At 42.7% G+C, this 14,546-nt stretch overlaps 1 protein-coding gene across 1 annotated transcript in view; it reads left to right on the top strand.

Moving 5' to 3' along the window:
• Positions 1–14,546, top strand: part of OCA2 (OCA2 melanosomal transmembrane protein) — a 210,584-nt gene that overhangs the window by 89,636 nt on the left and 106,402 nt on the right. The window contains exons 13-14 of the mRNA XM_087726964.1: positions 4,283–4,421; positions 9,608–9,740. Coding sequence (XP_087583090.1) covers positions 4,283–4,421; positions 9,608–9,740 — 272 coding nt within the window. The remainder of the gene's footprint in view (positions 1–4,282; positions 4,422–9,607; positions 9,741–14,546) is intronic.

Here is a 14,546-nt window from a genome sequence, read left to right as displayed (position 1 = left end):
GGAGCGCAGGAGTTCATGGCTTCCATGACAGCCATGGGCTTGACCCAAGTAATTCGGGGCCCAACTCACTCGGCGGGTCACATGCTCGACCTCGTATTCCTCTCGGAGCAGTGGAGTTGTGATCTTGGTTTGAGGGGTAGCGAGACCTTACCCCTGTCATGGTCGGACCACTACCTACTGAGGCTTGACTTTCGGAGACCAAACCCCCACTGTAGGGAGGAGGAACCGATTAGGTGGTTCCACCCCAGGCGACTTATGGACCCTTTGGGCTTTCAGACGGAGCTTGGTGTTGTTCCTGATACCCTCGCCCGCAGTCCGGCGGAGACTCTGGTTGCTGCTTGGAATTCAGCAGCAGCAGGGGCTCTTAACCGGATTGCGCCTTTACGGCCGATCCGAGGCAGTGGATCCAGGAGGGCTCCTTGGTTTACTGAGGAACTCCGGGAGATGAAGCGCTGGAAGAGACGCCTAGAGCAACGATGGAGATCCAGTAAGTCCGAGTCAGACCGAGCGCTTTTAACATCCAGCATCAGAGCCTATCTTCGGGCAATTAGGACAACCAAAAGAACACACATTGCCTCTCTGATTGCTTCCGCTGAGTCGTGCCCAGCCGCCCTGTTCAGGATAACCCGTTCCCTCCTAAATAGGAGGGATACGAGCGATCCTTTGCAGGGCAGAGCTGAGGATTACGTCCAATTCCTCGCGGATAAAGTGGCTCGACTTCGGATGGACCTGGACTCCAATTGCACAGAGACAGCCGAGGCACCAGGGGAGAATCTGGAAGGACATCACTGGATTGATTTCCAAGCTGTTACCCCTGAGGACGTGGACAAGGCCATGGGAGCTGTAAGTGCCTCCACATGTGTACTGGACCCGTGCCCCTCCTGGCTGGTTGCTAACAGCAGGGAGGTGACACGGGGCTGGATCCAGGTGGTTATTACCACCTCCCTTCAGGAGGGGTTCTTTCCCCCTGCTTTAAAGGTGGCGGTGGTGAGACCCCTTCTGAAGAAACCATCTTTGGATCCAGCCGTCTTAAACAACTATCGTCCAGTCTCCAACCTCCCCTTTGTGGGGAAGGTTGTTGAGAAAGTGGTAGCCTTTCAACTCCGACGGTCCTTGGAGGAAACCGATTATCTAGATCCCTTCCAGTCGGGATTTAGGCCTGGCTACTGCATGGAAACCGCTTTGGTCGCATTGATCGATGATCTCTGGAGAGCCAGGGATGGAGGTCATGCCTCCATCCTAGTGCTCCTTGACCTCTCAGCGGCCTTCGATACCATCGACCATGGTATCCTTCTGCGACGACTGCGGGAGGTGGGGGTGGGAGGCACTGTCCTACGGTGGTTCTCCTCTTACCTCTCGGACAGGTCGCAGTCGGTGTTAGTCGGAGGGCAGAGATCGACCCCTAGGCCCTTTAATTATGGGGTGCCGCAGGGTTCGGTCCTGTTCCCCCTCCTGTTTAATATCTACATGAAGCCACTGGGTGAGATCATTCGATGGCACAGGATACAATACCATCAGTATGCGGACGATACGCAACTGTATCTGTCCGCCCCGTGCCAACTCAATGAAGCGGTTGACGTGATGTGCCAGTGCCTCAAGGCTGTTAGGGACTGGATGGGGTTTAACAAGTTTGTACTCAATCCAGATAAGACCGAGTGGCTGGTGTGTTTCCCTCCTACTAATTGGCCAAGTGTTCCATCTCTCAGGCTGGGGGGTCAAACAGTACGCCCCTCAGACAGGGTTCGCAATTTGGGAGTCCTCCTGGACCCACAGCTGACTTTTGAACACCACTTGTCGGCTGTGACCAGGGGGGCATTTGCCCAGGTTCGCCTGGTGCACCAGTTGCGTCCTTACCTGAACCGGGAGGCCCTCACAACAGTCACTTGTGCCCTTGTGACCTCTAGACTGGACTACTGCAACATGCTCTACATGGGGCAGCCCTTGAAGAGTATTCAGAGACTTCAGCTTGTCCAGAATGAGCCGCGCGAGCGATCGTGGGTGTACCTCGGTTCACCCACGTAACACCTATCCTCCGTGAGCTGCACTGGCTGCCTATTGGTCTCCGGATACGCTTCAAGGCGCTAGTCGTCACTTATAAAGCCCTTCATTGTATTGGACCTGGGTACCTGAGAGACCGCCTGCTGCCAATTACCTCCACTAGACCGATTAGATCCCACAGATTAGGCCTCCTCCGAATTCCATCCGCCGGTCAGTGTCGACTGGCGACTACCCAGAGGAGAGCCTTCTCTGTGGCTGCTCCGACCCTCTGGAACGAACTCCCCGTGGAGATTCGAACCCTCACCACCCTCCAGGCCTTCCGCAAAGCCCTCAAAACCTGGCTGTTCCGACAGGCCTGGGGCTAAAGAGCTGTTGCCCCCGTCTCGAATGGTATGACTGTTGTGAGTTTTAAATTATATATTGTTATTGTTATGCTTGCTGTTTTTTAAATCTTTTGTCTGTATCCCCCTTCCCCAGTTCGAGTTGTGAGCCGCCCTGAGTCCCCTTCGGGGGAAAAGGGCAGCATATAAATTTAATAAACTGAAACTGAACTGAACTACTTCATTCAGTTCTTTTTCTAGGTGTATTTCCCCACTCCTCCTTTCTGTTTTTTTAAACTTCAGTCAGCATCAGACATAGTCAACATGTTAAGGAATTATGGGCATCATACTCGCAAGTTTTGTCTATTCATGCTCTAGAGCAGGGGTCCCCAACCCCCCGGTCCATGGACCAGCACCAGTGTGCACCATGCCAGGAACCAGGCTGCACAAACAAAGAAAGCCCCATCTGTGGGATGCAGGCAGCATGGAAAATGACACCCCCTCTGGTCCATGGAAAAACCTGTCCATGGAACTGGTCCCTGGTTGGGGTCACTATTCTAGAGATTCCTGTCAACCTACTTGTTGATTTGAGTGTGAGAACAGAAGATTAAACAGTCAAATCTACTTCATACAATAGTAGTTTAACTATGAATTGACTTATTTTCTCTTATCAAGGTGGCAGAATTCAATCTTTCACTTTAAGGAAGTGACAGAACTAGAATTTTATGGTGAATGTCTTTTTCCCCCCTGCTTGGTTTTGAAATGTTGATTTAATTGGAAACAATATTAAACACAATTTCTATATTCAAATATTTTTTATTCATTTGAATGTCTTGCCAAATAGAATGAGGAACACATATTGAATGAGTGAATAAACAAATGTTTTCATATTATAGCGGGGATCTCATGTATAGTAATAGTTTTTTTTTAAAAAAAGACTTTTTAAATAAGTTATATATTTTATCTCTTACATGGTTTTGTTAATCATCCAGTTATTGTTACTGTCTTTCCCAGTCTTTTTCAGTCCAATTTTAAAATGATTTTGTAAGCTCTTATTACCATGGTGATGAAGCTTAGTAGCAAATTCTCCTGATTCCCTGACAATAGGGATTTAGCTTTTTACCAATGATGCATGAAATATGATCTTATTTTCTTAGGTTTTGTGGCAAACTCATTTTTTATGAAGAAAAGACCACAGCTTGCGTTTAAGGAAACAAACAAATAAACCCAAACCCATTCTGGCTCATGTTTCCATGACACTGCTACTCAACATTGCTTCTTCATATAAAACATTGTGAAAAATTAGAAATAAATCTGGATCCAGAAGAGAATCCTATAACATCCCTTAATAGGCAAAATTTACTCATTAGAATTGGTTTTATGGATGTTGCATGTTTCTGCAAAATAATTTGTTCTGGTCCAGTGATATTGTTATTGCACACATAGACATTCTCATTTTTTTAAGATACTCTGTGACATCTTTTTTAATTTGTTCTTCTCCAACCTCAAACCATAAAGTAGGGGTGGACAATTTGTAGCTGTCTCAACATGGTTGGACTCCAACTTCTGTCATCACTATTACTCTTCATACTTTACAGACATTGTCAGGAGCCCCATGGGTTTCAATGAAAAAAACTGAGACAAACCCTATTATTTCTCCTGTTTTTGAATTGAAAGGTTGAAATATTCAAGGTATATTAATGGAAGACCTATCAGGCATAGTCCATACTGCACTTTAATTTTATTGGAGCAAAAATTAAAGGGAAAACTATGTTAATATTTAACATTTAACTCAAGTTATACAGATGATATATTTTGCTTTATTCTTAATTTTTGTATGATAGTTCAGGTGCTCTTAATAGGCTCTGTTTTTTTGTTATGTTTTTAAGAGAAATATTAATAATGTTTTTAAAAAGTCTTCCAGCAAGAATATTATCTGATATTTTCTTTGTGGAATTTTGCAGGTTATGTGAGGTGCTCAATCTTGATCCCAGGCATGTCCTGATTGCTGAAGTTATCTTCACAAATATTGGAGGGGCTGCAACAGCTATTGGGGATCCTCCAAATGTGATTATTGTTTCAAATCAGGAACTCAGGAAGTTGGTATGTATTGCTCTTTGCTGTATTAATAAAAATAACAACAAATTCCTACATAGAGATATTGGTGTGTATTACTGATTCATTCATCCCACTGTGTTGAAAAATGAGCATATCCATTTTGACAATATTACATACAGGTGAAACTCGAAAAATTAGAATATCATGCAAAAGTTCATTTATTTCAGTAATGCAACTTAAAAGGTGAAACTAATATATGAGACAGACTCATTACATGCAAAGCAAGATAGTTCAAGCTGTGATTTGTCATAATTGTGATGATTATGGCTTACAGCTCATGAAACTCCAAATCCACAATCTCAGAAAATTAGAATATTGTGAAAAGGTGCAATATTTTGGGCTCAAAGTGTCCCACTCTAATCAGCTAATTAAGCCATAACACCTGCAAAGGATTCCTGAGCCTTTAAATGGTCTCTCAGTCTGGTTCAGTAGGAATCACAATCATGGGAAAGACTGCTGACCTGACAGTTGTGCAGAAAACCATCAATGGGACCCTCCTTAAGGAGGGAAAGCCTCAAAAGTTAATTGCAAAAGAAGTTGGATGTTCCCAAAGTGCTGTATCAAAGCACATTAATAGAAAGTTATGTGGAAGGGAAACGTGTGGAAGAAAAAGGTGCACAAGCAGCAGGGATGACCGCAGCCTGGAGAGGATTGTCAGGAAAAGGCCATTCAAAAGTGTTGGGGACTTTCAGAAGGAGTGGACTGAGGCTGGAGTCAGTGCATCAAGAGCCACCACACACAGATCCTGGACATGGGCTTCAAATGTCATTTTCTTCTTGTCAAACTGCTCCTAAACAACAAACAACGTCAGAAGCATCTTACCTGGGTTAAAGAAAAACAGACCTGGTCTGTTGCTCAGTGGTCCAAAGTCCTCTTTTCTGATGAGAGCAACTTTTGCATCTCATTTGGAAACCAAGGATTCAGAGTATGGAGGAAGAATGGAGAGGCACACACTGCAAGATGCTTGAAGTCCAGTGTGAAGTTTCCGCAGTCTGTGTTTATTTGGGGAACCATGTCATCTGCTGCTGTTGGTCCACTGTGCTTCATTAAGTCCAGGGTCAACGCAGCCGTCTACCAGGAGATTTTGGAGTACTTTATGCTTCCTTCCGCAGACGAGCTTTATGGGGATGCTGACTTCATTTTCCAGCAGGACTTGGCACCTGCCCACACTGCCAAAAGCACCAAAACCTGGTTCAATGACCATGGGATTCCTGTGCTTGATTGGCCAGAAAACTCACCTGACCTGAACCCCATAGAGAATCTATGGGGCATTGCCAAGAGAAAGATGAGAGGCATGAGACCAAACAATGCAGAAGAGCTGAAGGCTGCTATTGAAGCATCCTGCTCTTCCATAACACCTCAGCAATGCCACAGGCTGATAGATTCCATGCCATGTTGCATTGAGACAGTAATTGCTGCAAAAGGGGCCCAAACCAAGTATTGAGTACATATGCATGCTTATACTTTTCAGAGGTCTGATATTGTTCTATGTACAATTCTTGTTTTATTGATTGCATGTAATATTCTAATTTTCTGAGATTGTGGGTTTGGGGTTTACATGAGCTGTAAGCCATAATCATCACAATTATGACAAATCACAGCTTGAACTATCTTGCTTTGCATATAATAAGTCTATCTCATATATTAGTTTCACCTCTTAAGTTGCATTACTGAAATAAATGAACTTTTGCATGATATTCTAATTTTTTTAGTTTAACATGTATAACCAAAGATTTACTTTTTTTGTTTTTTGTTTTCTCAGAGTGGTTGTTCAAGGAATAACTTAAACTAGAAAAATGAATATTAGACCAAAAACTGCTCAAATCTTACAGTTCAATTTACTTCTCATCATTAATATGTAGTAACTACCTTATTATCCAAACTTCAAGTCTATATCCACATGCTTGGGATTGTCCCAAAGAATCAATGGAATTCATTTCTGAATTGACATACATTGGAATTGCGTTATATGGGATGCAAATAACCAAAATTGTGCACACTGATGGGAAGGTTTATTACTTTCATAAGATTTTTCATTGGTTCATTGATTTAATTTGTTTATAAAATTTAAAAACTGTTCATCTTACTCTCAGTGTGACTCTGGACAGTTACAGATAAAAGCATAAAAACTCTATTAAAAGCCAATCTGTACCAAGTTCTGTAAAATTCCTTTGTTTTTATCTTGCACAAGACATGATATAACATATTTCTAATTGCCTGATAATATATTTATTTCCCTTTTCTGCATTAAACATTTAAACTTTCAAATACTGGTACATTTTTAAGAAACCTGACTATATTTTATAATTTGAAAAAGTTTTAGTATTGCTGTGGCTAATTTACATAATTGTAGTTTAATTCATCTCAGCTCAGAGTGATATTGTAGGGACAGTGGGCAGGATCAATAGTGTTAAATAGTTTGTGCTCCATAGTCAATGATCTCAGAATGTAATCTAAAATGTTTTGTAAAATAATTATCTTAGCATTGGCATATGCCACAGGTAACTTCACAGACCATAGGAAATTCTTCTGACTTAAAGACTTCAGACATACTGTATGTCTGCACATTAGTAAAGGAAATTTCAAAGAAGATACTACAGTGTAAAAATAAACCACTGTCTTGGCTTTTTGGTTTTAGGATTTAATATGCTTTGAAAGTGACTCACAAGAGATGTTGCAGGATATATGAGAATGCAAGCACAGTATCTCTTTAAAGCAACCACATCTTTTCTCAGACCTGCACAAATTTGAACTCATTAAAATAGCATGTCATTGATATGACTCCTTAAAATAGTGTCTTATATTCAGGTGCAGATATATGGCTGTTTTAAAGAAGTACTTCTTCCTGCGTTCTCACAGGTTCTGAAGTACCATTCCTCAATATGCTTTGATGCACAGGCAGCCTTTTTAGGCAACACTGTACAAATTGTTCTCACTTACTGACCATAATTGGGACTGGCAGCCTGGTTGCTAGACACTGCATTCATAAAGTGAAATATCATGTGTCTGCAGTGGATCTATGACCTCTCTTTTGCTTTGGTCACTAAGTGAATCATCGCCATTGTTTATTGAGTCATTATGTGATTGTGACTTGTGATTTATAACTGCGTTCTCTACTAAGTCTGCTTCTCAGAAGTTGAAAAGCACATAAATAGCAATTATGGGACTATGGGACATTGCAATTGGTATAAATTGATTTCAAAACTGCTTTTCCTCCAATAGTTGTTGTTGTGAACAGTCATCAAATGAGGCAGTTGATAAGCAAAGACTTCCTGTGCTTGTATTTAGTATAACTCTTTCTTGATGTACCTCTACTGAGTCATACTTGATTAAAAATATAGTGAACCAGTTACTGAATCTGTTTAGATTTGCTAGTTTGTTACAGTATGACAATAAGAATGTGCTTTGTTTATAATTCCTTTATAAATTGTTTTTTTCCAAAACTGAAAACTATATTCAATTATTTGTATTACAAAAATGGTATTTTGTTTGTTTGTTTGTTAGTATGTATGTATGTATGTATGTATGTATGTATGTATGTATGTATGTATTTGCTTGCTTGCTTGCTTGCTTGCTTGCTTGCTTGCTTACTTACTTACTTACTTACTTACTTACTTACTTACTTACTTACTTACTTAAAAATCTATATGGGCACTCATCTCACAAGGTGACTTTGGGTCAGTGACGTGCAGTGAGGGTAAGCAGGGGAGGCAGAGCCTCACCACTGTCATCATGCAAAGAAAAAAAATGTAAAAGGAAAAAGGCTGAGGTAGTTGCTGCCAGAGTCACAGTGGATGACTCTACTTAGTGCTTAACTGTTTAAAAAAGCCTCTAAAAAGTGCCCTCTACAGGAAGAGGCAGGAGAACCACGTGCCTCATTTAGTCTGACTTTATGATCACTCGAGCAGAGTTAAGTAAGGGTTAAAAGCTGAAACATTTCTTATGTAGATGAGGCGCGTGGTTCTCTTGCCTCCTCCTGTAGAGGGCGTTTTTTTAAAGGCTTTTTTAAACAGTTAAGCAGAGACATCCATTGGGGACTCTGGCAGCAGCTAGCCCAGCCTGACCTCAGCAGCTCTCGCCTTTTTCCTTTTACATTTTTACATTTTCATGATGGCAGGCAAGAGCAGAGTTGAAATCCTCTGTGAAACAGCTGGAAAAGGTATGTGGGTCGGAGGGAGGGGGGAATTCAAAATTAATGTAATTTGTAAGTAATTGTAAGTAATTTGTGTGTGTGTGTGTGTGCGTGTGTTTGTTTCTTCATTCAAACAAACTCTCTCTCAGTGAAGAGAGGGAAGGGGGTAGGAGAGGCAGGGAGGGCAGCCTGCCAGCTTTCTTTCTCTGTGTGTCCATGGCAGCCCGCCAACAGAGGCGGGTCTTTTGCCTGCCTCTGCTGGTGGGCTGCCACTTTCTTTTGCCCAGAGGCAGCAACTCAGGCATTCTCTCCTCTCCCCCGACATCCCACTGTTTAAAGCACTTTCTTTCTTTCGCCCGCCTGAGTTCAGGCGGGCGAAAGAAAGAAAGCGCTTTAGACAGTGGGATGTCGGGGGAGAGGACTGCCTCACCAGCCATAAACCTCACCGCATGTCACTGGTGTAGCATATATCTTTCTTATATCTTTGTATTACTTCCTTTATCTTCTACTTTGTTCCTGGTTTTGATTAAAATTATTAATTATAATTTCTCTTCCATCTTTATCTTTTGATGTCGTAAACATATTTTAAAGACTCGGGAGGTGAAAGCTATTTTTTAAGCCAATTCATCACGCTACACTGACAAATGCTATATTAAAGTATCTTCCAGGGTAGTGTAACTGATCAGAAGGAGGTGCAAATATGTGTGTGTGTGTGTGTGTGTGTGTATGTGTGTGTGTTGCGTGAGTGTTGCATGAGTGAGTGTAAAAAGTATAATTCTAAATTTCTTTCACTTGGCAGCCATTTTTAATCAGAAAAGGTGAGCATATTTCCTGCTATGGAAAGCTAGGTGAGGGAAGATATACTGTAAGTGGAATTTGAGAGCTCACCTTAAGATGTGCTTCTTCCAAAAGAGACATGACCTTAAGGGTGCTATTAAAAAGACTGTCTGATCACATAAAACAGCAGATGCTTTTAATTTCCATTTTCACTGAGTAAAACCATTGTAGCTGACTGTATTTCAACTGTATTTTTTCCTAGGGGTTGGACTTTGCTGCATTTACAGGGCATATGTTTATTGGAATTTGTCTTGTACTTCTGGTTTCCTTTCCTTTTCTACGACTACTTTACTGGAACAAGAAACTCTATAACAAAGAGCCAAGTGAGATTGTTGGTGAGTGGAAAATTGAAACAAGGTAGATATTGATCTGATTTACTTGATAAAATGAAACATTAAGAAGGGTGTTTTGTTTTGAAATATGGATTGGATTTATAGTATGCTTCAACCCTGAGAATTTGTTATATTCCTTTTCCAGAATAATTTATCTGCTTATAAAGTGATTAAGTTTGCTATGGACAGCACATTATGGATTGTGTTTAAGACTATCAGACACAATGAATATTACACAGGTAGTTGTTTTAAAATAACATTTGCTAGGAATCAGATGTAAAGTCATTTGGGCTGGCATGTGCCAAATGTTGATGCCAGGCATTACAAAGATATGGCTTTAAATTCAGCTGCACATACTCTTAATTGCTTATGAAGGAATTGGCTTATGTGACAGAATGCTAATGGACATGACTGGAATGAGATTAATCTCTTTACTGCAGACAGAAAAGAAGCTATATATACGTAGAAGAATTTTCTATTGTAGTACTCTGTTTCCCCGAAAATAAGACCTGCCCGGATAATAAGCCCAATTGGGCTTTTGAGCGCATGTGCTAAAATAAACCCTTCTCCCAAAATAAGCCCTCCCTGAAAATATTATAACACAGCAGCAGCCATGAGGTGAACATGCTCACCTCCTCCTGCACCTCAAAAATAATAAGACCTCCCCAAAAATAAGGCCTAACAATTATTTTTGGAGAAACGTGGTACAAAGAAATCAAAGTCCTTATATATTCTATGCTACAAGTTTAAATTCTAGGTGTTTTAATCTTCCAGAATCAACAGACAACTTGGCTGAACTTGTGATAGCCTTGATCCAGATGTTGACATAATGGTTCTTCCTTTTATCCAGTGTGAAAATTAATATGGCTCCTCAATCCCCAGCTTTATTCTTTATAGTAGCAATAGCACTTAGACTTATATACTGCTTCACACTGCTTTACAGTTCTCTCTAAATGGTTCACAGAGTCAGCATATTGCTCCCAACAATCTGGGTCCTCATTTTACTAATCTTGGAAAGATGAAAGTCTGAGTCAACCTTGACTACAACGTCAGTCTTGATTCCACTTTTTTGTTTAATATTTTAAATTAGTAGACAGTGGTTTCTTAAACACGTGCTTTCTTTTTTATTTTTATTTTAAAAAAATCATTGTTAGCAAGCATAAAAGGCATTTTTAGGAGCAGCTAATAGCAATTACTCTGAAATCTTAAATGGTATTCTGAAAACTATTAGGAGTTGAACATCCCAAGGCTGAGCTGTCTTGAAGTCTTTAAAGAAAATGGTATTATCCTATGCTTTGTTATTTAAAAGAGCATAATCATCTACAATATTCTTGCGTTTTATTAACCAAAATGGTTAAACATATTTAGTAAAGAAGCGTATTCAAACTCAAATTAGATGTCATCTGTGTTATTCTCTCATTACTATCTTCAGATTCAGCAGTTCTCATAATTAGTAAACTTTTTCCTTCCTACAATCAGCAGTGGTTACATCATGATGAAGCTAATCAGTACTTGCTCATTGCTCAATAAAAGCAAATACTGAAGTACTGTACTAGTTCTATTAATGATTTCTGGGAAAGGAGATGAGAGGGGTGATCAAAGTACATTTCATTAAAAGGGATCTGAAGCAATTTGGCTTCAGAGAAGTAACAAAATGAGTGCAAGATGTCTTAATGGGACTTTCCAATCTTTAATTGCTGTAGTTCTGTGATAACCTTCAACAGAATTGTTTGAAACAGCTGTTTCAATCAATTTAGTGTCTGCAAAGTTGCCCCTGATTACCAATCAAACAAGTACTGAATGTTTATAAAAAAAAACCCTCATTCACTGTTCTTCATTGCTTAGATTTCTTCAGTTTTCATATTCTTTTTGAGGGTGTTCTGCTGCTACTCAGTTGCTTAGGATGAGCAAGGAATTCACAAGATTGCACTTTGAAATGCAAGGAGACTCCAGACATTTTAAAATTTAGAGACTAGATTGGAAGATGAAGATATTATATATCTATAGACATATATGGCAAGAATATTTTTATATTGTAAAGAAAAAGACATGTATATTACCAGGATTCAAGCTTACTTGAAGGTTCTCTCTCTCTCTCTCTTTCTCTCTCTCTCACACACACACACAAACACACACACACAAACACACACACAAACACACACTCACATACTCACACATACCCACACACAGAAGAGAGAGATTTAAAAGGAAGTTTGACATAAGGCAATGGAAGTACCATTGCTCGTACTATTACTAACTTATTTATCTCAAAGCTCAAAGCTGCGCCAACCGCCTGATGGCTCAAGAATGGCACCCACCTTTGTTTGCTGAGTGTAGGTATGGATGGTTGAGAGAATGTTCCCATGTGTTCTAAACTTAAATTTTAAATTTTTTATCTTGTTTTATTGTATATCTTAATATTGTACTATTAATGGGGTATGCATGGGGAGAATGCCTGGCTGGTGTGTATGTGGGGATTGAGAGTGCGACCTAGTACCCCCTCCACTGAATGCAGAATCAGAAGTGGATGGGGGCCTGGACCTGCCTCTCGTCCCAGAATGTGTGGTTTGAATGGCCTGCCTAGGAGAACGGAGGTCACGGGAGGGGAAGTGGGGCCGATGGCTGTGGGGATGGGCCGGTGCATCCTGGTCATTGTTGGGAGAGGCAGGTTTGATGGGAGCTATAGGGCTAGCCATTACCAGGGAAGGAGAGTTCGCTACGTTACAGTGATCCCCCCTTCCGGCCCTACCAGCTCCACTCCAGAACCAGATGGCAAGAGTTCTCCGGGCCCTGGTCTCAGGCTGCTGTTGCTAAATGCCAGGTCTGTGGTTCATAAAGCTCCCCTCGTCTGGGACCTAATATTAGATGAGGGGGCAGACCTGGCATGTATTACTGAAACCTGGCTGGGCCATGAGGGAGGAGTCCCCCTCACTGAAATGTGCCCAGAAGGGTTTCGGGTGCTCCACCAGTCGCTCCACCAGAGAAGGGGTGGGGGAGTGGCAGTCATCATCCGAGAGTCTTTAGCTCCTCGCAGGATCCCTGCTCCAGAGATTGTCGGGTGTGAGTCCCTTCTGGTGAAGTTGGACCTTGGGGGTCAAGTGGGGTTGTTACTAACGTACCTACCTCCCAACTGCATTACAACAGCCCTACCTGTGCTCCTCGAGTCAGTAGCCGAACTGACGGTTGAGTTCCCCAGGCTTATAGTGCTGGGGGATTTCAACCTGCCGTCACTCGGCGAACGGTCTGATGGAGCATAGGAGTTCATGGCTTCCATGACAGCCATGGACTTGACCCAGGTAATTCAGGGTTCGACTCATACAGTGGGTCACACGCTCGACCTCGTGTTTCTCTCAGAGCAGTGGAGATGTGATCTAGGTTTGAGGGCCATTAAGATCTTACCCCTGTCATGGTCAGATCACTTCCTGGTGAGGCTTGACTTTCGGAAACCAATCCCCCACTGTAGGGAGGTGGAATCAATTAGGTGGTTCTGCCCCAGGTGCCTGATGGAGCCTATGGGATTTCAGACGGCACTTGGTGAGATACCTGACTCTCTGGCCCACAGTCCAGTGGAGTCCTTGGTTGCTGCTTGGAATATAGTGGCGGCGGAGGCTCTAAACTGGATTGCGCCTTTACAGTCTCTCTGCGGCAGTGGATCCAAGAGGGCTCCTTGGTTTACCGAGGAACTCCAGGAGATGAAGCACCAAAAGAGATGCCTAGAGCGACATTGGAGGGCTAGTAACTCTGAATCCGACCGAACACAATTAAGAGCCTTTGTTAGGACTTATCTAGTGGCGATACAGGTGGCAAAATGTGTGCATTTTTCCACTCTTATCGCATCTGCAGAATCGCACCCAGCCGCCTTGTTTAGGATAGCCCGCTCCTTCTTGAAAGGGAGGGATGCGGATGAACCTCTACAGGGTAGAGCTGAGGAATTTGTTCAGTTTCTGTCGGATAAAATCGCTCGGATTCGGACGGACCTGGACTCCACTTGGACGGTACCAGCCGAGGTGCCGGGGGAAGGTCCTGATCAGATTTTATGGAGCGAGTTTCAACTTGTCACTCCTGAGGAAGTGGACAAGGCCATGGGAGCGGTGAGTGCCTCCACCTGTTTACTGGACCCGTGTCCCTCCTGGCTGGTCTCGGCCAGCAGGGAGGGGACACGTGGCTGGCTCCAGAGGATTGTTAACACCTCTCTTCGGGAGGGATCCTTCCCTTAAAGGATGCGGTGGTGAGACCCCTCCTTAAGAAACCTCCCCTGGATCCAGCCATTTTGAACAACTATCGCCCAGTCTCCAACCTCCCATTCGTGGGGAAGGTGGTGGCCTTTCAACTCCGACGGACCTTGGATGAAACAGATTATCTGGACCCCTTTCAGTCGGGTTTCAGGCCTGGTTATGGCACCGAAACTGCTTTGGTTGCACTGACCGATGATCTCTGGCGGGCCAAGGATAGAGGCCATTCCTCTATCCTAGTGCTTCTTGACCTCTCAGCGGCCTTTGATACCATTGACCATGGTATCCTTCTGCGACGGTTACGGGAGGTGGGAGTGGGAGGCACCGTTCTGAGGTGGTTCTCCTCCTACCTCTCGGGCAGGTCGCAGTCGGTGTTGGTTGGGGGACAGAGATCGACCCCTAGGCCCCTCATATATGGGGTGCTGCAGGGCTCGGTCCTATCCCCCCTCCTGTTCAATATCTACATGAAGCCGCTGGGTGAGATCATACGTTGGCACGGGATTAAATATCATCAATATGCAGACGATACTCAATTGTATCTGTTCACCCTGTGCCAACTCAGTGAAGCAGTTGAAGT

This window comes from Thamnophis sirtalis, unplaced genomic scaffold (assembly GCF_051295495.1).
Source record: "Thamnophis sirtalis isolate CommonGarterSnake01/CBP01778 unplaced genomic scaffold, rThaSir2_p1.2 scaffold_12, whole genome shotgun sequence".
Taxonomy (NCBI): domain Eukaryota; kingdom Metazoa; phylum Chordata; class Lepidosauria; order Squamata; family Natricidae; genus Thamnophis; species Thamnophis sirtalis.
Note: the sequence above shows the minus strand (reverse complement) of the source record. Positions and strands in the feature narration are given on the sequence as shown.